This window comes from Budorcas taxicolor, chromosome 19 (assembly GCF_023091745.1).
Source record: "Budorcas taxicolor isolate Tak-1 chromosome 19, Takin1.1, whole genome shotgun sequence".
In the NCBI taxonomy this organism is placed as follows: domain Eukaryota; kingdom Metazoa; phylum Chordata; class Mammalia; order Artiodactyla; family Bovidae; genus Budorcas; species Budorcas taxicolor.
In genome coordinates this window covers 27,364,378-27,387,890 of record NC_068928.1, presented here as the reverse complement: position 1 = coordinate 27,387,890, position 23,513 = coordinate 27,364,378, and the positions used below count along the sequence as shown (strand labels likewise).

General features: G+C 44.6%; 3 protein-coding genes across 4 annotated transcripts; 1 reads left to right on the top strand and 2 right to left on the bottom strand.

Annotated features, from left to right (window-relative positions):
• Positions 1-19,015: 19,015 nt before the first annotated feature.
• Positions 19,016-20,445, bottom strand: LOC128064392 (cytochrome b5 domain-containing protein 1). The gene is made up of 4 exons (XM_052657057.1): positions 20,286-20,445; positions 20,127-20,203; positions 19,790-20,008; positions 19,016-19,246 (listed from the first exon to the last, which is right to left on the bottom strand). The coding sequence occupies exons 1-4, from the start codon at positions 20,443-20,445 to the stop codon at positions 19,016-19,018; spliced, it is 687 nt and encodes a 228-aa protein (XP_052513017.1).
• A 323-nt stretch (positions 20,446-20,768) lies between these two features.
• Positions 20,769-21,880, top strand: NAA38 (N-alpha-acetyltransferase 38, NatC auxiliary subunit). 2 transcript variants are annotated; one of them, XM_052657059.1, is made up of 3 exons: positions 20,865-21,159; positions 21,344-21,530; positions 21,717-21,880. In XM_052657059.1, the coding sequence occupies exons 1-3, from the start codon at positions 21,079-21,081 to the stop codon at positions 21,827-21,829; spliced, it is 381 nt and encodes a 126-aa protein (XP_052513019.1). In that variant the 5' UTR covers positions 20,865-21,078; the 3' UTR covers positions 21,830-21,880. The 2 variants fall into 2 exon arrangements, with proteins under 2 accessions (XP_052513018.1, XP_052513019.1); XM_052657058.1 differs by having other exon boundaries at positions 20,769-21,530.
• A 640-nt stretch (positions 21,881-22,520) lies between these two features.
• Positions 22,521-23,461, bottom strand: TMEM88 (transmembrane protein 88). Its single transcript, XM_052657513.1, has 2 exons — positions 23,248-23,461; positions 22,521-23,136 (listed from the first exon to the last, which is right to left on the bottom strand). Exons 1-2 carry the CDS (start codon positions 23,455-23,457, stop codon positions 22,867-22,869), a joined length of 480 nt encoding a protein of 159 aa, XP_052513473.1. The 5' UTR covers positions 23,458-23,461; the 3' UTR covers positions 22,521-22,866.
• Between the last annotated feature and the right edge of the window lie 52 nt (positions 23,462-23,513).

Below are 23,513 nucleotides of genomic sequence, written 5' to 3'. Positions count from 1 at the left end.
GAACAGATTTTTAGAATAAAGGAGAAAGAGTTAAGTCTGAAGATTGTGAAATTATTTCCTCTTCTCTCCCATTTCAGTATATTTCCCTTCCTCCATGATCTCCAACACTGATAAAGTGGAAGAAACTGAGGTACCAAGAAACAGAAAAGTAACTGGGACTGAAAAAAAGAAAGAGGTAGGGGATTACATTGACATTTTTCATTTGACTTTCTGACCTACGGTTTCCCACTATACGCCAATGTTTATCTTTAAAATGATACCAGGAATCAAATGGAAGATTGAAAAGGAGTCCAAAAGTAGCTTTCTCATCCAGAGATTTGGTCCTAGTAGTCATGAAATAAACGTTGCCAGTTGAACAGTGCTTGCAAAGGAGGGCAGATAGCTCAGTTCAATGCTGTTTCATTCTTGTCATCCTTTTTCTTACTACTCCAGTTTCCTCCCATATTTTTGATCTCACTTTGACCTTTCCCTTGCTTCCCAACATGTGCCTGTGGAATCATTTCTCTCCTGGGTTGTTTCTCTATCTCTTGAGTATAGCTGCCAGCCACTCAGCAGCCCCTGCAGGGTTTGGAAACACCTTAAGAGGAAGGGGTGGGTAGGCAGCAACCAGAAAATAATAGTGACAGGCATATTTTTACTTATAAGGCTTAAATATTCTTTATTGATGTGCCAGTCTTCAGCCCCAGCTAATGCACTTTATTGAGCACTGATTTCCACCTTCTTAACCTGAACTTTGGAATTCTCCTACCTCAGCTCCCACATTTTTCTTGTACTGAGTGTAACTCTCTTATTTTCTCTTCCATTTGATTTCATTAAGTCTCCTTTCTCAGATCCTCTGTACTAGTCCATCTGGGTATTCCCTCCTTTCTGTATATGGGCGTCCGTGTATGTGTGTCTTTATTTTTCACCGAGACTTTCTCATCTCTTGACGCTCAGGCCCTGTCACCTCTAAGTTACTTTCCATCTCTGTCTTCTTTCTGTTTACGTCTGTCTTCCTGGCTGTTGACTGCATATGCCTCTTCCTCATGTGTGCCTGACTCCCCCTCTTTCTGGCCCCTCTGCATGTGTCTGGGAAGAGTGTCCCCACGTGCATGTGGGCAGCCCTGCACATCATGGTGCGCCGCAGTCTCTCCGCCTGTGCGCCCTCTCCGTCTGTGCTGAGCGCCTCTGCCTGCCTGCCACATGAACCATGAGCTGCAGGTGTGGGTGGCTAAAGGTGGCCATGTGCATCCCTGTACACACATTCATCATTCTCTTGAGTGTGCTTTGCATATGGATCTGTTCATTTGCCTGATTCTCCCTCTTGTCCAACTCCTCCTCTGCCTGCCTGCATCTCCCGTTCTCTTTTCTCTCCCTACTGACCCCGTGATTTTTCTTTTCGCTTCTTGTTTCCCCCTGCCTCCCTACCTGCTTGCTCCTATTATGGTGTCTGCCTGCCTGCCTGTCTGCTCCTCCCTGACTGGCTGGCAGCCTCTTTCTCTCTCTGGTTGTCTGTCTGCTTCTCTGGCTGTTTGCCCACCACTCTCTCTCTAGCCATCTGTCTCTCCGCCTGCCTGTCTCTATCACTTTTTTAGTCTCCGTCTCGGTTTGTCTACCTTCCAGGCCCTACCATGGTTCCTTGTCTTGGTTTGCCTCTTATCTTGCCCTTCTACTTGTTCCTTCTCTTCTTTATGCCTATTTAGTTCACGCTATCTCCTTGCCTCCCTTCATGTCTGTCTGCTTGCTTGTCTGCCCCACTTGTTTGCTGCTCTCCCACTGTTTAATGCTTTTATCTTTTCAGTATGTCTGTTTATCAGCTTTTTCTCCCTAGGCTTCCCCTATCCCAACATCCCATCAGTGTTTATGGTCTCACTACCACAGACCTGTCAGTGACCCCCTTGCCCCCAAACTTGCCTTCTTGCCGTATTCCTTACCCTGCCTTCTTTCACTGCTTGCTTCTGTTTCCGTTCTTTCTTTTTCTTTTTCTATTTCTGGTTCCTCACATAGTCTGCCTGCCTCAATCTTTTTGCCATTTTCCCAGTGTCTCCTTGTCTTTTTGTTTTTCTGTTTTCTATCTACTTAGCTGGCTCTCGTTGTCCACATCTCTGCTTGCTTTTTTCCCTTCTTTTTTTTTCTATCAACTTTTAAGTAGTGCATACAATAGGGCGTCCCAAGTGAAGCAGTGGTAAAGAATCCTGCAGTGGTAAAGAATCGGCCTGCCGATGCAGGAGGTACAGGAGACGCGGGTTCGATCCCTGGGTGGGAAAGAGCCCCTGGAGTAGGTAATGGCAACCGACTCCAATATTCTTGCCTGGAAAATTCCATGAACAGAGGAACCTGGTGGGCTACAGTCTCTGGGGTCGCAAAGAGTCAGACACGACTGAGCACATGCGTGTACACACATGCACACACAGTACAAATTTTTTATAGAACTAAAAGTATTCTGTGTAAGAGTAAGCATAAGCCTCCCTCCTATCCCCTTCTTCCTCTCCTCAGAGATAGTCAGTGTGCATTCCTTGGATCTTGTTTGAGAGAGGAATCTATACATATATGTCTGCTTGCTTTTTGCTGTACTCCTTCCTTATTCTCTCCCAGTTTTGCTGGTTGCTTCTTCCTGTCAGTCTGTCAGTACTCCCTCCTACCTCACTGGGTTTGTCATTCTTTGCTTCTTATCTTTTTGATTCTGTTTTATGGCACTTGTCTTTTTGATTGACTGCTTGCTAGTTACATGCTTTTACTACCAGAACCTGAGGTGTGCTTAGGAAGGGCCTGCTGTTTCCTAATATCCTATTCTGCTCTATGTCGTGAGTTATCCCGATGACTGCACAGCATTGCTGGTGAAACCATTGGTGGTACTGAAAAATACCTTATAAATATAGGAACAGTTAAGAAGTACAGATGGTTTGTAAGCTGAGCTCACATGCACATGGAGTAGACAGGGTTCCATTCTCCTTTGCCCAAGCCTATATGAATTCTTTAAAGGAAGATAAGTCTAGATCCTTTTAGGCTCAGCAGCACCCTTAGGCTGTTGATCTAGACCTGTTCAAGAAGTTTGTCTTCCTCCTAGTCTAAAAGATTTTGCTTCTTGTTAAAACTTTCTCCCTTTTTCATCCTTGCTTCTGACTCCTCTCACATGTCACCTTAGAGATGTTATAACTCCTTGGGGTAAGCAGAAACAACAGCCTGTATCCAGGTCTCTTAAGAAAAATGATGCTAAAACTTTTACACACAGTGCACTATTCTTTCATTTCTGCTTTTTCATTGCCTGTATTCCTGAATTTAACTGTTTCAGCCTCTGTTTCTCTCCTCTTTTTCCCTCTTTCTCTCTTACTTCTCTTTTCTTGGTTCTCTTTCCTCTTAACTGTCTTGGTCTCCATTCTAGCCTCTTTCTGATTGGCCACCTCCCTCTCTTCTGTCTGATTGGCTTGTATCCTTCCATCACCCCATCTGTCTGCTGGATTCTCCCTGTCTGCTTGCAATAATGTATGTGATAGCACATTATAAAGCAATATGTAGTATAAAATGCTATTATCACTTTATCTCTTTTTTGTACTTACTGTTTTTCTTTCTCAGCCTGTTTTCCTTCTTTCTCTCTCCCCCTTTATGTTTGTCTGTCTGCATCCCTCTTGGTGATTTTGCCTGCCTGTGTCAGTAATCCTTTCTCTCCTTGCCAGCCTGTCTGTTTTTTTTTTGCCATCCTTCTTCTGTGTCTGTTTGGTTCTTATATCTCTTCTGTGTTTACAGGTTCCTCTTCATTGTCTTTCAGCTGTCCATTCTGTCTGTCCTTAGTCCTTTTGTTTGTGCCTGTGTGTCTTGCTGTCTCTAGCTACTTGTCCCCCTGCCTGTCAGTTCCAGAGTGGGCACCACTTTCTGCCTTTTTCTATCTTTCTGTACTTCAAAAAATAAAAAGAAAATAAAAAATTAAAATACCATATGACTAATTGGTAGGAGAGTTTTTTTTTTTTTTTTTTTTTTTTTAATGAAAAGACCATTAAGGTGAGAACAAGAAACTTAGGAGTGCAGTTGTCAAATGCAAACCAGAAATTACATGCCCACCATTGGTGCAAAAAAAAGAAAGAACAAGAAAAAGATTGTAAGGGACTCTGAAGCCAATAATAAGATTAAAGCAAAAGCTAGAAACAGCCAGAGCTATAGTTGCTAACCTTTTTTGTATCATAGAAAGTTATAAACCCTTTCCCCAGAAAAACAGTGTCTAGACAAAATACCACATATATGATCCTGAAACCTATGGAGCCCAGTTACAACTCTGATGTAGGAAACCAGTGAGAATGATTGATAGAGCAGAGGCATGAACTCACGCAGCAAGCAGATCAAAGGGCTGAAAAAGCACTTTGCAGTCTTATGATTTTTCTACCAAACGAGATGTTAAAGCGATTCCTAGTTGTCTTTTGAAATATAAGTTAGTGATAATAATGAAAGGCATGTAAATGCTGAGGATTTTCTAGGCTTAACCATGGAATTGATAGAAGGTCATCCAAACCAGTGTTTCCCAAATGGCTAAGTAAGATTGCCACTGGTCCTTTCCTGGGAAGCCCTGTCCTTTGTTCTGCAATTATATATTTATTATATTTATATAAAATAGGTAATATGCTATATTTATATGTGACATCTGTAATATATGTGTATATGTGTATACATTCTAATGTATTTAACTATATTTATTTAAAATGTCTTTTCTAAAAATGAGGTAGATCTGTGTAGAAGGATGTCCATGATAGATTTTACAGAGAGAGAAGAAGAGAAAGGAAAGGAATTTTTATGCTTCTATACAACTTGAAAATTTTTCAACATACAGGTACTGCTTTTATAGTTACAAAAGATTTTTAATATCTTTCTATGAGATAATGGTGATGGATATACATGGATGGATAATGGTTTGGGTTTTGTTGCTCTTAATGTCATTATTTAGCATAATAAAAAACAATTCCATGTTGATCACTAACTTTTTTTTTAATGTTTTACTGGTCACTGTAATCTAAAAGTCTGGGATCTACTGCTTTAATCTAACTTCTTGATTTTGTGAAGAAAGAAATCTCATTCCTTCATACATCATAGTCATGACTTGCCATATTTACATGCTATCTATACTGTTATGTGCATACTGTTTTTCTTTAAGTCAATTCACTTTTCTTTAACTTAAATGGTCTTTAAAAAGTAAATTTTATATTAATAAATAATCCCATAAATCCTTGATTTGATGGGTTATTATAATTTTCTCAACTTATTTTAAAATATAAATAATCATTAAAAAGTCCATAAAAATAAAGGCAACCTGCATGCTACCAGTGGTATAAGTACTGTGTTTTACAAAATATCACTTGAATTTTGTAGGTACAGAAATGGGCCCAGGAAAGGATTGCCCAAGATCAAATTAGTTGTTAGGGACAGAAGCAGAACTTGAAGCTGTATCTTAAAATTTCTAGTCTGCTGTTCTTTTTTCTGTCTACTAAATGACTTCTAAGTCAATGGATATTTTAGGGTTTTTTTAAAGAAGTAATATGTAGAATTAATGGTCACAATTATTACCTTATTATCTGTTTAACAGCTCTACTACAGAACTGGCAATGGTCAGTTTAATTGTAAGTACATTACTAAACTTACATGTTTTCTGATACAGAGTTCCACCTCTTATCATCTAGAGAAACAACTCTAGAGAAACAACCCTAGAGAAACAACCATTATTACACTTGTGCATGAGGTGAAATGTACAAAGATGTTCATTACAACACTGTTTGTAATAGCAAACAATTAGAAACACTCTAAATCTCCAACAGTAATGAATAACTACACAGCAATCAAGAAAAATGAGTTACATCTACATAGTAAGATTCCTTACTGTATTGTTGAATGGAAAACATGCTATAAAACAATATAAACATTATGATATCATTTAATTTATATTCAGAGAAACTAAAAGCAATACTATGTGTTTCAAGAGATACATTTACATGTATATAAATTCCTTTAAAAAATTCTGGACATGTACATACAAAATTGGTCTCAGTGGTTACTTTTAGGAAATAATAGTCAAGATATTTAGCTTTATTGATAATTTTGAATTTTTACAATGAGAACGTATCATTTGTTACTTGTGTAAACAAATTTATGTAGCCTAATGGGAACACACTCCAGTATTCTTGCCTGGAGAATTCTGTGGTAAAGGAGCTTGGTGGGCTACAGTCCATGGGATTGCAGAATCCTACATGACTAAGAGACTAACGCTTCACTTTCAATGATTAATAAATGAAGCCAAATGGGACAGAAAGTAGTGTGATTTCTCTAAAGAAATCATTTCCCGCTCATCTCTTTAAAGAGAAAAGTGTGGAAACAAATATAATCAGTGTGTGCAACGTAATTAGACTTTGGAGAACAACAGTGAGGTTCTAGTTTAAAAACTAAAATATTAAGGGTAGAAAAGAAAGTTATAGAAGAACATATATAATATGGTACCATTGATGAAAAGGAAAAAAATGTGAATTTTCATCGAATATTCCTAGAGGAATATACAAGAAACTGTAGTCATTACCCCTGGGAAGGGAAACATTTTCTCATTGTGCATCTTTTAAAGCAACTTGAAAAATTTTAGTGACCAAGGGATTAGTTAGGAGGATGGAAGAGAACCATTTGAGGTCAGACATAAACACACAAAAAAGTTAATTAAGGATATGTGGTAGTAAAAATAAAGTTCAGAGAAAAGAGCTCTTAGGGAGGGAAGGATTTTCAGATGTAGTTGTACTTGAAGTAGGCCCCAAAAGATAACTAAGATTTATATGGCAGAGAGGAGGAAGAGCAGTTTTAAGTTGAGTACGAAAGTATTTAGCAGGTAGTATGTGGACCTCATCTATCTAGAGTAGTAAGTTCATGATAGGTTTTTAATTTTAAAAATACATGTATTACTGAGAACTATTTCACAGGTTCAAAAGAGTATGTATCACATATATCAGCCACAGGGAATGTTAAAATGAACACATGTATCCAGTATTAGTTTAATAAATATAGCATTAGTAATGTCTTTATTTTTAAAATATTTGTGTATTTATTTATTTGGCTGTGTCAGGTCTTAGTTGTAGCATGTAGGATCTTTCACTGGGGAATGTGCTCAGTAGTTGAGGCTTACAGGTTTAGTTGCCCCACAGCATGTGGGGTTCTAAGTTCCCTGATCAAACCCAGGTCTCCTGCATTGGAAGGTGGATTTTTAACCACCAAACCACCAGGGAAGTCCACGTTAGAAATATCTTCAGAGCCTCATAGCAGTCTTCCTTTCCTACCCTACCCTACCTACCAGGGTCCTGAATTTTATGCTATCATTCACTTGCTTTTTCTCTATGATTAGTTCCGTTCTCAACTGTAACTTTTTTCTTATTAATTTAAGTATAGTTGATTTACAGTGTTTCAGGTATACAGTAAGAACTTTGCTGGCAGTCCAGTAGTTAAGACTCCAGGTTTTCAATGTTGGGGGCACCAGTTTGATCCTTGGATGGGGAACTAAGATCCCACAAAATATATAAACAAAAAGCCTAATACATTCAGGTGTACAGCAAAGTGATTCAGTTATAAATAGATATATATATTCTTTTTCAGATTATTTTCCATTATAGGTTATTATTATAAGACATTGAATATAGTTCCCTGTGCTATATACAGTAGGTCCTTGTTGTTAATCTGTTTTATATATAGTACTGTGTATCTGTTAATCCCAAATTCCTAATTTATCCCTCCTCCCACCTGTAACTTCTTAATTTTGAAAAACTTCAAACCAACAGAAAAGTTGGAGTACAATGAATATCCACTTACTTTTCACTAAGATTTACTAATTTTTAACCTTTTGCCACAATGACAGGATTACATGAGCAAATGCTTATAATCTAATGTTAATTGCATAAAACAATATAAAGTCATGTATGTAGTATAGTCATGACTGTGTAGGAAAATATTGGAAGGAAGTGGTTAAGATGTTAATACTCGTTCCTGCTGAGTGATAGGAATAAGTGATTTTTGTTTTATATCTTTATGTTCGTCTACCTGGAATTTTCTGTAAACAACACATATTCTATATGCATTACAGAAAAAAATTTTTTAATTTGTTTTAAAATTTAATTTTAAAAATACATGGAAAGAGAATAGGAGATAGTATCAAACATTCGTTCATAAAGTTTGGTAGTCCTAAAAAGTTAGTTTAAAACACAGTAATATGGAAAATAAACCTGGGTTCAGAGGTTGTACATCACTGACTCAATGGACATGAGTTTGAGCAAACTCTAGGAGATAGTGAAGGACAGGGAAGCCTGGCTGCTGCAATCCTTGGGGTCACAGAGAGTTTGTCATGACTTAGTGACTGAACAGCAACACAGATCTTGTATCCGAAGGAATCTAATTCTTTCTCTCCAAGGTTGTTTCCAGATTCACCCATCTTTTGTGCAAAGCCCCTGTTTCTTTAAGGCTCCAGTAGTCTGACTGTTAGACCCCTCCACTTCTCTCCCTGGCTGTCATCTGCTTTCCTCTTTTATTGAAGACTGACCCCTGGCTCCATCCTGCCCTTGATATCCTATCTAGAGATCTTTCTCGCCATTCCACTTTTCTCTCCCACCTCTAGAAACTAGTAAATTCTTACCCCTTCTGAAAAAAATAGTACTTCTTCTGAAATATTAAATTCAAGCCTCTTACTTTGGCTGCAGCTTTCTATCCTTCCAGCTGTCTCTTCTATTCACTATTCTTGGACCCATGAGACCCTGTAACACCTGAATTCTTCCATTTTGTCCTAATCAGCTCCACCATATCCTCATATACTTCTGGGAGACAGATCATCAGATGAGAACTCCCTTGAAATACTGACACTAAAACTATTATTTAGCTGTATTCATATTCGTCCTTTCCTCCTTCCTGTTCTGTCCAAAGCTAATACCTACACTTGGGCTCCCAGCCTTGCCGCCTTCCCAGCTGTAATGATTAACAGTGATCCCCTAACTCTCCTTTGTCTCCCATTCTACTTGCTCCTTGCCAACCATATTTATTTTCTTTCTCTTAACAATATAGGTTTTTAAAATATTTATTTGGCTGTGCTGGGTCTCAGTTGTGGCATGTGGGATCTAGTTATCTGACCAGGGATTAAACCCAGCCCCCTGCATTGGGCATATGGAGGCTGGGCCACTGGGCCACCACAGAAGTTCCCCCCAACCACATTTAAATGTATTCAAATCTCAACTAACTTTAAAAGAGACACTCTGGACCCTTTAGCTGCCACCCTACCTCACTACTATGCCCACTCATAGCCACACTTCCTGAAAGAATTCTCTACACTCAAATGGTCTACCTTACTTGCCTGCTCATTTTCCAACCCTCTGCCCAGCCTCTCTTTGAAAACTTGCTTTCATAAGATAACCAACAACCCAAATTAAGAGGAAAATTCTGCGTTCTTAACTTGAACACCTGCTTCTTAAAAGAGCTTTTGTGATCTGTGTGAGTCTAGGATCCCACATCTGCTCATCCTTCTATTGCTGCCTTTTACCTAAAACCTTTTCTTTGCTCTTCATTAAGCAAAAGGGATACCTTGGAAGAAAAGGAAAGGACTTTCCTGGCAGTCCAGCGGTTGGGACTCTGCACTCCTGGCAGAAAAAAAAAAAAGGAAGATTTATCTCCAAACTTTTATCTTCTTCTGCCAGTTTCTGACCTTGCTGTGCCACTTGCAGGATCTTAGTCCCTCATCAAGGGATCAAACCTGCTCCCTTGGCAGTGAAAGCGCAGAGTTCCAACCACTGGACAGCCAGGGAATTCCCTTCCATTTTCTTTTAGACCTGCTTTGATTGATCACTATGATGGAAACTGAATATAACAATTCTATACAAAATAGCAAAAACTAAACATCTTTTCCCCTTTCACAATGCCTTTTTAACAATTTCTTGATAGTTTCTCATTGACAGGCCAGCGAGGATGCCTCACTTTCCATCCGTTGTTAAGCCCTGGCTGTTTGAGCAGAACCGCCCTGACACCTTTCCTGCAGAGCCCCAAGCTGTCCTCCTGCTCCTTTGCCTGCTCATAGGCCCTTTCACCACCTAGCTCTCTGGATAGGAAGAGTAATTTTAATTTCAGAGTAAACTGGATGTGATTAATAAAATTAATTTTTAAAAAATGCCATGTTCCAAAACCGTACAACTCCTAATAGGTGTTCCATAGCCAAGTAAGGAAGAGTTTGAGCTCTGGGTTCAGGTAGCATCTGAAATTAAATTCTGCCACTTACTAACAGTGACCCTGGGGAAGCAGCTTATCCCACACGTCTCAGCTCCCTTATCTGTCAAGCAGGGATGTAAGTGCTTGCTTCACCAGGCTGCAGCGGAGATCAGTGAGTTAACTTACACAAGGCATTGGCTTACATAGGCATTTGGTAATAGGTAGCTAGTATTCTAAACAATCACATGTACTATTAGCCATTTCTCACTTCAGAGAGATCCACTTAAGATGCTTGTAAGGTGTGAGGTTTCACGACCTGGGTTATGAGCAGCACCTTAAATTGAAGGAGCAAAGGGCTGACTTTAATTATTCCTGTTCCCAACAGGTGGCTCCATTTCCTCACTTTTCCTCTGCTTTATTTAAATAAGCTCAGTTCTGGTGTCATGTGAAACAAACCACATTTTACTATGCTCAGTTCTCCTCAGAGAAGGCAGTGGCACCCCACTCCAGTACTCTTGCCTGAAAAATCCCATGGACGGAGGAGCCTGGTAGGCTGTAGTCCATGGGGTCGCTAAGAGTCGGACACGACTGAGCGACTTCACTTTGACTTTTCACTTTCATGCATTGGAGAAGGAAATGGCAACCCACTCCAGTGTTCTTGCCTGGAGAATCCCAGGGACGGGGGAGCCTGGTTGGCTGCCGTCTATGGGGTCACACAGAGTCGGACATGACTGAAGTGACTTACAGCAGCAGCAGCAGCAGTTCTCCTAATGGAGGCACAAACACTGTTGTTAGGTTGGAAACCAGTTAGTCACAGACATGGTCTACTAATTTTCCAATCATGACAGATGTTACCTGGATGCTAAATAATGTCCAATCTCAGGAAATCCCAAGGAAAGCATTCATTAGTAAATAAGGAATGGATCACATAAGGAAAGGGAAAGAAAACGAAGAATCTTGAGTGTCCTTTTATAAAGGACCTTTTATACTGCTAGGCATTTCCCCATACCTTATCATATTTAATCTTCTCAACAACAGTATAAGGTAACTTCTCTTTAAGTGATTATAACCTGGTTTATGCCTGTTGTCCTTAGTGCATCTCTACTTCTTTTGTTCATGTTTTGTGATTGAAGAAATGGAACCTAAATGAAGGATATTGTGTGTAGTTAAGAAGCCAGAAAGCTCCTTCGTCTACAGCTGGAATTCTGTGAAGACCTCATTGATGCCTCATCCATCTATCATCTTCTCTAAGGCACCACTGTTTCGCTGTTGCTAAATCTGTGGACGCTCAAGTCCTCACCTTACTTGACTGTGTGACGTTTCACACTGTTGAGTGTTCTCTCTTCTCAAATACTCTCTTTGGCTTCACCAGCACCATTTTCCAGGGTCTCTTTTAACCACTTCGGCTCATCCTTCTGAGTTTCTTCTCGTCCTCGCCCTTAGATACTGTTTCTCCCAAGCCTTCCATGTAGATCACACTTTATTCTTGAAGTGATTTCATCTTTGACTTTGGTAATAGTTACTGCTGATAATTTAACTCTATTCAGGATCTCATACCACATACCTGGTAAGATCTGGATATCTGTTATTTCCATGCTCCAGAGTTACTTCAGACAGCTAACTAAAAACGCACCATCTTCCTTCCCCATGAAACTCTCCTTCCAATCATTTCCCTCATCTTTCATTGGACTCATATACTCTTGGTCACCCAGGCCAGAAACTTGGGTGTCATCCTTGACTCCTCCCCCTGCCTCAGACCCCTCCCAATAAAATCCTGGGTTGTGCAATTCTCTCTTGAGTTCATCTTCTCTGACCTCCACGGCCACGAACTTCATGCCAGCCACCTTCCCTCTCTTCCCTGGACTGCTGTAACAGCACTGTCTCCCTGTCTCCACTTTGTTCTTTTTCTCCTCTCCCATCCATTCTCCCTTGACATTGTAGTCAAGTCACCTTTTCAAAAATGCAGTTCTGATCATGACAGTCTCCTTATAAAACCCTTAACTCCAACTTGTATGCTTGAAAGGGTGAATTTTATAGTATGTGAACCATATCTCAAGAAAAACAAAAACAAAAAATCTGGTTTACAGAGTCTCACAGGACCTGTTCTGTCTCAATGCCTCTTCTTGCCCACCCTCTTGAGGCCTCCCGTCTCTTGTTGGTCTCCTCTTGGTTTACCATTCTGCACTTCCTTCTGCCTCTGAGCTCTCCACACAACCTCACCTCTAAACGACGCACTCTCTGCTGTCTATTCTTCCTCCTACCCTCGCACCTCTTCACTTGGCTACCTCCTCCTTGTCCTTCCAGTCTCAGCTGGAGATGATGCTTCTCCAAAAAGCCTTCCGTGATCTCCCCAGACTGGGATTAGATACTCCTAAAGCATTTCATACTTAGCCCTTTTGTAGTATTTGTAACATTATATGTGTTCACTTTATGAATGTTGGGTAACTGCTCTGGGTTGAGCATGGGGCTGGGTGCTGGATATTGATCATGTCTCTGTTTCCCTGGAGCTTATACTCTAAAAAGAGAGGAATATGGACATTAAAGAACAAATTACGCTAAATACTTTCATTGTAATTATGATGTCTTATGGCAACCTGAGAGGGTGTGATGAAAGAGTTGATATAATTGAAGGGACCAGGGAAGACTTCTCTGAAAAAGTGACATTTAAGCAAAGACTTTAAAGGCAGCTGTTGGCCAAGTGATGAGTGGAGGGTGGTGTTCATGCAGAGAAACAGCATGTTAGAAGGCCCTGGCAGAAAGGAGCTTGGAGTGTCAGAAACTGATAAGAGGAACCTGGGGGAGGTGGGGCAGGGGAAGGATGCAGATTAGCAGATGCAAACTATTATATATGGGATGGACAAAGAACAATGTCCCACTGTATAGTGCAGGGAACTATGTTCAGTATCCTATAATAAACCAAAATGGAAAAAAATGAAAAAGAATATACACACACACATATATAGATATGTATATGGGGCTTCCCAAGTGGCACTAGTGGTAAAGAACCTGCTTGCCAGTGCAGGAGACATAAGAGATGTGGGTTCAGGCCCTCAGGAAGATCTCCTGGAGGAGAGTATGGCAACCCACTCCAGTATTCTTGCCTAGAGAATCTCATGGACAGAGGAACCTGGGGGGCTACAGTCCATATGATCTCTGTGTGTATATAACTGAATCACTTGCTGTGTAGTAGAAATTAACACAATGTTGTAAATCAAGTATACTTCAATAAGATAGATGTAAAATTAAGAAAAGAAGAGTCTGGAAGAGCCAGATCATGCAGGGCCTTGAGGACAACAGTAAGGGTGTCTGTCCTATATTTAAAGCCTTTGAAGACTTTAAACAGGGGAACTTTAAAAGCTTCCCCCTAAGGACCTACTGTGTAGCACAGGGAACTCTACTCAATATTCTGTAATGACCTATATGGGAAAAGAATGTAAAGAGTGGATATGTGTATATGTGTAACTGATCCACTTGGCTGTACACCTGAAACTGACACACATTTTACTCAGTTCAGTCACTCGGTCGTGTCCGACTCTTTGCGACCCCATGGACTGCAGCATGCAAGGCCTCCCTGTCCATCACCAGCTCCCAGAGTTTACTCAAACTCATGCCCATTGAGTCGGTGGTGCCATCAACCGTCTCATCCTCTGTTGTCCCCTTCTCCTCCCGCCTTCAATCTTTCCCAGCATCAGGGTCTTTTCAAATGAGTCAGCTCTTCACATATGGTGGCCAGAGTATTGGAGTTTCAGCTTCAACATCAGTCCTTCAAATGAATATCTAGAACTGATTTCCTTTAGGATGGACTGGTTGGATCTCCTTGCAGTCCAAGGGACTCTCAAGAGTCTTCTCCAACACCACAGTTCAAAAGCATCAAGTATATGCCAGTAAAAAATAAACACAAACAAAATACTTCCCTTGGCTGCTTTGTACAAGTGGAAGCAAGATGAGCGGTTAAGAGGTTCACAAACTTCTATGAATCTCCCTCTATCCTGTAAGCTCCTTGAGGGCAGAAGTTACGTCTTACTATTTAGTGTATTCACAGAGTCCAGTATTGTGCCTGATATTTTAGCAGATGTTCAGTACTGGGTTAATGGCACCCCACTCCAGTACTCTTGCCTGGAAAATCCCATGGACAGAGGAGCCTGGTAGGCTGCAGTCCACAGGGTTGCTAAGAGTCGAACACGACTGAGCGACTTCACTTTGACTTTTCACTTCCATGCATTGGAGAAGGAAATGGCAACCCACTCCAGTATTCTTGCCTGGAGAATCCCAGGGATGGGGGAGCTTGGTGGTCTGCCATCTTTGGGGTCGCACAGAGTCGGACACGACTGAAGCGACTTAGCAGCAGCAGCAGCAGCAGCAGAAGTGGATGTTGGAACCAGGATTCCAACTTTGGTTTCAGAAAGACTCAACACCCCACTGCTACCCAAGACTGACTGGATGTCCCTCCTTTTGCCTCCAGGGCATCTGTGGTCAATTGTATTTTCCAAAAATGGTCACAATAATAACTCACATCCAACATGTTTTTATTACAGTGTGACTTTGACACGTCCCACTGAGAAGTGAGGCCTAGTTCCTTCCCCTTGAATTTGAGGTGAGGTTATAAAAAGTGCTTGAGCTTCCTCCTGGTTCTCTTGGGAGACTTGCTCTTGGAACTGAGCTACCGGGCCTTGAGGAAGCCCACCCAAGCTGAGAAGGGGCCCTCATGGAGAAGAGCCCATAGATAGCATCAACTTTCCAGCTGTTTGCAAGTGAGCCATTTTCAAAGTGAATTATCCAGCTTCCAGTAATCTACCCAGTTGACACCTTATGGAGTGAAAATGAGCTGTCCCCACTGAACCCTCCCCAAGTTACAGACTCAGCAAAATAAATGATGGTGGTTGTTTGAAGCCACTTAAGTTTGGGGATGGTTTTAAGCAACAGTAGGTGACTGGAACTGCGGCCTATGTTTGTCATGCAGGAAGGTGATGCCACTCAGCGTGGCCTATTACTATCTTATTTCAAAGACTGTCTTGTATCAGGTTGAAGTAGACCATTGAGGCAGGTGACAGGAATCCTGGGACCACATTGTATTGTCACCTTTGATATTTTACTTTTGGGGTCTTTATGATTGTGCTTGTGTGTGTACTATTTCGGGGTCAGGGGCTGGGTCATTTTGAGACTCAGATAGAAATTACAACACTTTTCTCCAAAATAATACACATCCCCATCTGCACATGCAGACATAAACACATACACACAATATTTAGAAATCATTTCTGCAGGCCCAGGCTAATAATGGTGATTTGCCATAATTTTGTCCTTTACCATTCATTTATCTTTTCATGTGTGCATGTTGTAGCCCATTGAGTGAGCAAACTTCCTGCAAAGGATATGTGCATCTAGTGATTGAGGCTTGTGGGAAATATTCACCAGGTGAATTCTTTGAAGCTGCAGTGATCTACTTAGGATAGTAAACTGTTCTTTCAATATACCACCCCCACCCCACCTCCCTCCAAAACGAGAGACCCCCCCCCCCACAGAAGGACCTGAAGCCTACATTCATGTTCTATTTAGAATCTAGGTTTTAGGAACAGGCATTATTTACATACTCTTCATGCAAATATCCAGTCTTGGATATCTAGAGAACCAAGGTAGTACCCAGTAGAAAGCTTTATACAAACAAAACAAAACCCACTAAGAATAAAAGAACATACTCTATTATCTGAAAAATTTGTGATCTTTATCCCTTCCATAGTTCTGTGTCTCACCCTGTACACACCCACTCCTGTAATCTGACCCCCTTCATGGCTTATCCCATGAGTTTTATTTCTCAAACTACACTCCTTTTCTGGCATGTGCTTATGAAAAAAATTAAAAGCAGGAACAAACCTAATGCTAACAGAATAGTGGCCATGTTGTTTTCTCTTTTTTTCTGATCCTTTCCTCCCACCTATGCATTTCCATGGGCCACCTTTAATCCTAACCTGTTCAGAAGTTGGAAGTGTTTTTCCTCATCCAGGCCCCTTCTCCCTTCACTCTATAGGTGACTACAGCCACCTGGTGGCCATATAGAGAAAAGACAGGTCGATTGCCCCCCAAAATCTCTGTGATGGCAAGAACTATGGAGTAACTTTTGGTCTTGGATCTATGGCAAGCAAGGAAAGAAACCAGTGGATAGAGATTACAGTTCAGGACCCAGACATCCTATTTCTTGGTCCCATCTTGCCCCCCAGGACACAGCATCCATCCACTAGCTATTACAGGCAGAGAAAATCACTTAACATTTAAGTTCATTCATCAAAATTTATTGCGCATCAACTGTGTGCCCAACACTGGGAATACAGCAGTGAACAAGACAGACGTGCTATCTGCCCTTGTGAGCTTACAATCTAGCAGCCAGCCAGCCAATTATGTCCTAATGTTAACATTACTATTGTAATAAGCACTCTGAAATAGGCCTGGTGCTAAGAGAAGATTTAACAGAAAGTCTTGACCTACATGGAGAAATCAGACAAGGTCACTGTGAGGAAGAAACACTTAGCAAGGTGGGAAATAGAAGAGTGTTGCAAGCAGGGAGAACAGCCTGTGTGCCAGCTCTGAGGCAGAAAGGCGTATAGTGAACAGAAAGCCAGCCAGTGTGACTGGGAGGTAGGGAATGAAGATGGGATGATGCCAGGTAGAGGCTGATTTATGCAAGGTCTTTGGATTTAGGATTTTATTCCAGAAGCAACTGGAAGCCCCTGAGATACCTGCAGGAGGAAAGTTAGATGTTTAGGTTTGTTTTTCAGAGCTCACTCTGCTCTGTGTGGAGGCTGTTTAAGTCATTAAGTCGTGTCTGACTCTTTGCAACCCCATGGACTGCAGCCTGTCAGGCTCCTCTGTCCATGGGATTCTCCAGGCAAGAATACTGGAGTGGGATGCTATTTTCTTCTTCAGAGGATCTTCCCAATCCAGGAATCGATCTGCGTCTCCTTCACTGGCAGGTGGATTCTTTACCACTGAGCCACCAGGGAGGACAGAAGTGCATATGGGAGGACTGGTTAGGAAGCATTCCAGACCAGAAGTAATGACAGCTTTGAGAAAAGCAGATGGATCCCAGGGATATTTAGGTGATATAATCTGCTTGGAGAGTGACTGTGTGTGAGGACGGGGATGTGTGTCTGGCAAAAGGTACTGAAGTAGGAAATTTGGGCAGAGGGGTAAGTTTGGGCAGATCCATAGGCACAGGCCCTAAGGCCAAGGCTAGAGCAACAGCATAGTTTTGGTTCTCAAATAGTTAGGGGTTTAACTGAGCAAACAAGATATACATGAAACAGCTGCAGAGCTGATGAAACGTCAAAATGATTCAGATAATTCATGGATTCTGTCATTACATGGGACTGAATGGAAGTTGTCTCACAGTGAATTCAGACACTGCTGAAGCCAAAGGGGGACACAGACATCCCCACCTCTATCCATGCCGTTCCTAATCAGCCCCTCAGCATGCTCCTGTGCAGCCCACCCACTGACTCCTAGGGGCCACCTTCCAGGAAGATGCACTAACATCTCCCTGCTTTTTTGCCTGAAACTGTCAAGAAATTCACCTGTTATTCTCATTTCCCCTTCCCTGCTTAGGTCATAGGGGACTAAATCTGGCCACTGCCCTTCATGGTTGTTCTCTTTTGAGAACTTAGTTAGCTTAGTTGACTTAGTTAGCTTCTCTCTTTGCATCACCCCTGTCAAGCCCCTTCTTGCAGAGTCACCATCTGGCAAGGCCAACCCCGTCTTCCTCACCTTCCTGTCAGAGGCACAGGCCCTTCATGAATATACATGCTGATGCTTCCTTTTTGTACCCCATCCAAAGTGGCCTATCCAGTGGCCCTTTCCCACTCTCGTTTTTTGGAGTCAGTGTATACCCACCTCTGTGCCTCAGAAACGTCAGAGGAAAGGTTTGCTGTGGGTTTAACCATGAAGTAGCCTCAACAGCTGTTATTTAGCTGACACTTAGCCTTCCCTGTGTCCTCTCTGCCACAGAAGAACGCTGCTAACTCCCTTCCAGAGGCAATAACTCCAACAAACAAAACCACACCATGGCTGACTACACAATAGGCCTATAGGTTCCCATTATGCAGTAAGCTGGGACATTGACATATTCTCTTCATATTGAAAAGAACACGGACTTTGGAATTGGGAAGACCTGCATTTACATTCTGGTTGTGAACTAGTGTACCTTCTGTGCCATTAAGCTTCTTGCTAAGCTTCAGAAGATTTATCTGTAGAACAGTGGGAATGATATCTGTCTTATGGGTAGTTATATTAAATGAGCATATATAGCATAATATTTGGCCTGAATTACCTGGTGACCATTCACTTCCCCTCTTCCTCTTCAGTTTCAGCTGCCAAATACTATTCAGAAGAAAGACTAACCAGTTTTGTGTGGCCAGTGGCAGACATCTCCTCTTCCTGTCTTTGTAAATCCCATCTTCCTGCAGCCATGCCATTTCCATCATTGCCAGAAAAGTTCTTCCATCCCTGATCCCTATGTAGAACTTTCCTTTCTCTTACTATGGAAAAATTCTGCCTGAGCTCTATTTGACTATCCTCTTCTACATCTCCCTGATCTAAGATATTTTATTTTCTTGTATCATTCCTAAAAATGAGTCCACTTCTAGCATTCTCCCTAGCTTTCTCAGAGTAAACGCTAATGAACCTGAGGAACAGGATGTTTACACTTCAGTAGGGCATGGGAACTTCATGCCAGCTCCCAGAGTGGAAAGAAGGTCTAGGTCCAGGCATCGCCCCTCCCCATCCCCACCTCTTTTCCTCCAGGGCACAGAAAGTGCTAAACTCCAAATCGGTCTTGAGTCTACAGGAGCATACACATCCCGTCCTATAGTTCTGTGAGGTCATCATTGAAGTACAGCAGTACTGCAGGTGTGTAAAGTGTACTGTCCATATTGAGATAATCAAATTCTTCCTGCTGATCCTGGATCCCATTCTCCTCCAGAGTATAATCCATGTTCAGGTTCTTGCCGTCATATTTCCACGTATAGCTGGCAGCATGTGCATTATAGGGGAGATAGCGGTGTAGTATTTCCCACATCGATTCCAGGGCCCCCACCTGGAGAACACAAAAGCACCCCACCCCAGAGTTCTGGGTGGAACACACACACACACACACACGAAGCAAAGGCCAGAAGCCCAAAAGGCGACAGAGCCCGGGTTAGAGGCTTCCCTTGGCAGATACAGCAGCTTAAGGCACTCCAGGGTCCCGGAAATAAACTTGAAGCTCCAGCATGCAATGAATGGCCCCCAAGTCCTATCTGCCTTTGTGGCAGCCACTTCAAATAAACAGATGGCCCAAACGTCACTGCCCTGACCTCATCCCCACAATAAAGCAGACTAATAAGAGTACACTTGCAACTGCTGTACAAAAACACAGCACGAAAGAGCTTCTGAGGACCACCATCACTAAGATGTACAAACTGTCGCCCTGGGCGCAAATTCCCACCCCCCAGGACCCAAGTAACCTTTCTTCGGTTTCCCCTAAATGGGAAGAAAACAGCTTCCATTGGCTGTGGAGAGCTGCTGGCCTGCAGAGCTGTTTGGAGTTTTGCTGGGGTTCTTAGTTCCCTCTATCCTGCCCTCAGGCACCGGTTCTCACCTCCAGTGTGTGCTCTTGCGACGTGAGCGTGTTAATGATGCGGATATTCCGGGTCTTGGAGGACAGCCGCCCCACCTCATAACGCGACCCTTGCCACCAAGGCTTCCCGAAATCATTGGCCCAGTCCGAACGGGGTAGCTGAGGCGGCACGTGCAGAAAGCGGCCCCGGGGGGTGCGGTATCTCAGGGAACCGGTCAGCGGATCTATGTGCTTGCGAATCTTTAAAGCAGGGGAGGAGGGTGGGAGCAGTCACTATTTCGGGCTTTGGTTGGCCTCTATTTTTCCTCTTCAACCCTCCAGCGCCGCCTCCCCTCAACCCGTTTCCAGAAGAACTCACGTCTCTGGTTTTCGGATCAAACCAGTGGCTGATATCCTGGCCCGCCACTTCCACGATGGGTTTCAACAGCAAGTCTCCTGGGAAGGAGCAGCCGCCGTCAGTGCTAGCCATCCAAGAACCAAACACACCCCCGACGCTGGCCCAAAGTGCGGCCCTTACCCTTGTACTCCTGTGCCAACGGGGTTAGGTTGTACACGTTTCCCAGGTAAGACACCCAGAGGTCTTCCGGCTGGTTATGTTGGGCCACCTCGGCCGGCGTGAAATAGCGACGTTGAAAATACTCAAAGTTTGGCCCGGCCACTAGGCCCCGGCTTGGCATAGCTCTTGCTCTATTGCTCACTGACTTTAGTTGCTTCCTCGCTTTTCAGCACGCACGCACTACTGCATCCTCCCTCGTCCGGTAGCTAAGGCGAGCGCGTTTATCCGCTGACATGGAAACCATTATTCCTTTCCGGCCACCGTCCACTGAGATTAAACGCGGTACAGGCAAAGAGGGGCGTGGGCTGCGGGTACTCATGGGAAACGTAGTCCGATTCCGGCGTTCAAGTAATTGTGTCCTCAGGAGGTCCGAGGGAAAGAGAACACTGCGTTTTAATTCATTCAGTGGTCTGGGCTACAGGGACTCTAGGGCAGACTATCTCGCGAGGCAGAAAAAAAAAAAGAAGGGGAGGAGTGTAATTATGAAACTGTCGCTAAATTCCAGTGAGACCTGTAAGAATCTAGAGTTGAAAAATTCTCGCGATATCTTAATACGTCCGGCGTAATTGGCTTCCTTGAGCTGCAGCATTGGGGTAGGAGAAGCTCGCGAGATCTCTGCAGTTGCCGAAGAGTCGAAGAACTGGCGAGGTGATCTCGCGAAAGAAAATAGGTCGGGAGCACTCGCGAGATCTCAGACCACTGGACTCAAAAGGTTCTTACGAAGTTGAAGGGCTTGGAGGAGGCCCGGGAACAAATGGCCGGAGCTGGACCAACGATGCTGCTACGAGAGGAAAATGGCTGTTGCAGCCGGCGTCAAAGCAGCTCCAGCGCCGGGGTTAGCTCGGGTTCTGGGATTGAGGGGCTGTCGGGGAGCAAGATGGGGGAACGGAAGGGGAACTGCAGGTCCCGGCAGCCTCTGGGCTTCGTGTGAGCGCCCCGCAGGCTGTCGGGAACTGTGGTTCCGCAGGCGGGCTGCAGCCGGGCAGCGCGGTCTGAGCGCATGTTCCGCCCCCGCACAGGACTCTGACGGGGAGCGTGAGGAGGACTCGCCGGCTGCGCGCGCTAGGCAGCAGCTGGAGGCGCTGCTCAACAAGACTATGCGCATTCGCATGACAGATGGACGGACCCTGGTCGGTTGCTTCCTCTGCACCGACCGTGACTGCAATGTTATCCTGGGCTCGGCGCAGGAGTTCCTCAAGCCATCGGGTTAGTGCTCAGGGAATGCACACCCACTCCGCCGCATTCCACTCAGGGAATGCGGCGGAGCTTCACGCAAGGCATTTCCCCTAAAGTGCCTGGCCGCACACTCTATTTTCTGGGGCTAGAAGTTGTGGCTCAGAGGGGACGTGGCCGACCCTGTCCTGCCTCCCTAATGCTGACTCTTCTTTCCAGATTCCTTCTCTGCCGGGGAACCCCGTGTCTTGGGTCTGGCCATGGTACCTGGACACCACATCGTTTCTATTGAGGTGCAAAGAGAGAGCCTGGGGGGGCCTCCCTATCTCTGAGCCCTGTCGCACATGCCTTTCAGTCCTCATTAAACTTGTAACTGACCGTAACCTGTGTCTGTGTGTAGCTGGGATGCTGGGGCAGGGATTGCACATCTCATTTCTAGAGCAAGCTTATATGAGATCGGGAGCACTCAGCTCTCCTTCCACAACCTGAATGTCCAGAACTGCCAAAGGTTCTCTCACATTCGAGGTCAGGATGGGGGACAGGCTGAACTTCAGATCCACAGGCCCTAGGATGGGCCCCTCCGTCTTCCCTCCCACGCAGCTGCTCCAAAATTGTGGAAGGGAGGGGGGGTGTCATCCTGCTCCGGAAAGCCCATTGTTTCCCTCTCCGGCCTGGCAACACCGAGTTCCTCTTAAACTGGGGTCAGAGAAAAGACTTGGGTCCCCAAGGGGAGCAGGGCAGGCGACAGAGGCCGGGCCCCCTTCACTCTATTGGTGAGAAGGTGCCTTTGGGGTCAAGGACAGAGCTCTGGGGTCTGGCCAGGAAGAGCGGGCTAATGCGATAAGGGAAGGCCAGGAGACGAGGATGCTCTGGCCTGCGAACTAGAGCTACCCCCGCCCCCCACCGGTTTGCTGTTTCCTGCTCCGGGGCACGTTTCAGGAATGATAGTGTTTGTGCCGTCCCTCTGTTCACAGGATCCCAGGACTGCGTTCAGTTCATTAATTCTTTATTGATGTGTGATGACTCCTTCCCCTCCAACCTCGCCACCCCTCCCCCCGACCCCCAGTCCGTAAATACTAGGAGCAGCACCGGAAAAGGAGAGCACCAGCGCACCAGCGAGGTCTATTCACAGGGGGCTGGGGGGATGCAGGGTCCAGCCCAGATGTTCAGGATTCAGATATGGGTAGTGAGACGAAAGTGGGTTTTCAGGGTGTGGCAAATTTTCGTCAGAATTGGGTCCACAGATGTTCAGTTCCCTAAGGGGATGCTGGACCCGGTTTAGGCACGAGTGAGGGCAGGGTAAGCTTCAAGTCCTTGGGCCGACCTGGAGGGAAGGCAGTCGTCAGGGTTGTTCTTGACTTGAGGGTCCTCAGACCCAGACCTTTCCTGAGGTTGGAGCAACCTGGGGGCCTGGAGAGGACCGGGCTGGCCGTGGCTGCGGGTTGCTCCGGCGCCGGTAGAGGGCTCGGCTGTAAGGCACGAGGCAATCGGCCAGGCGGAGGCGCAGGCAGAGGCGGCGGTAGCTGGCCAGGGCAAGCACGAGCAGCGGCACGAGGAGCAGGAATCCGGTGACCAGCAGGGCTGTGAAGCCCGGGTCCCGCAGGTGCGCGGTGCAAGGGGGTGCCTGGGAGCGAAGGAACTGTGGGAGGAGAAGCAGCATGAGGCCCAAGCCAAACAGCCCGGGCCCGGCGAGGTTGCGGCCCACAGACCCCACCGCCACCCCTCCCCGACGACGCGGGTTCATGCTCACCTGGGAGTGGCAGAGGAAGCCAAAGCCTAGCATGGTGACAGCAGGCAGCAGGATGGTCCCCAGCACCAGCGCCAACAGGAGAAGGTTGAAGGCGGCCACCAGGAGATTCTGGGCCGTGACCAGCACAGCGCAGGCCCAGCAGTCCAGGGGGTCCCGGGGCTCTGGGCCGCCGCCGGGAACCGGTCGCTGCGCCCCGGGGACATCCGCCATGGCCCGCCTGGCTCCCTCCCGCCTGGGCCGCGGCCCTTATAGCCCTCTTTCCTGCC

Coding starts and splice junctions, on each gene's coding strand:
- LOC128064392 (XM_052657057.1), bottom strand. CDS start 20,445: ATGCCAAGCCGGGGCCTAGTGGCCGGGCCAAACTTTGAGTATTTTCAA. Junction 20,009..20,126: donor TTGATCCGAAAACCAGAGAC/GTGAGTTCTTCT, acceptor CCTGCTTTAAAG/ATTCGCAAGCACATAGATCC. Junction 19,247..19,789: donor CGCAAGAGCACACACTGGAG/GTGAGAACCGGT, acceptor TGTGTTCTCCAG/GTGGGGGCCCTGGAATCGAT.
- NAA38 (XM_052657058.1), top strand. CDS start 21,119: ATGGCTGTTGCAGCCGGCGTCAAAGCAGCTCCAGCGCCGGGGTTAGCT. Junction 21,531..21,716: donor GGAGTTCCTCAAGCCATCGG/GTTAGTGCTCAG, acceptor TCTTCTTTCCAG/ATTCCTTCTCTGCCGGGGAA.
- TMEM88 (XM_052657513.1), bottom strand. CDS start 23,457: ATGGCGGATGTCCCCGGGGCGCAGCGACCGGTTCCCGGCGGCGGCCCA. Junction 23,137..23,247: donor GCTTCCTCTGCCACTCCCAG/GTGAGCATGAAC, acceptor CTCCTCCCACAG/TTCCTTCGCTCCCAGGCACC.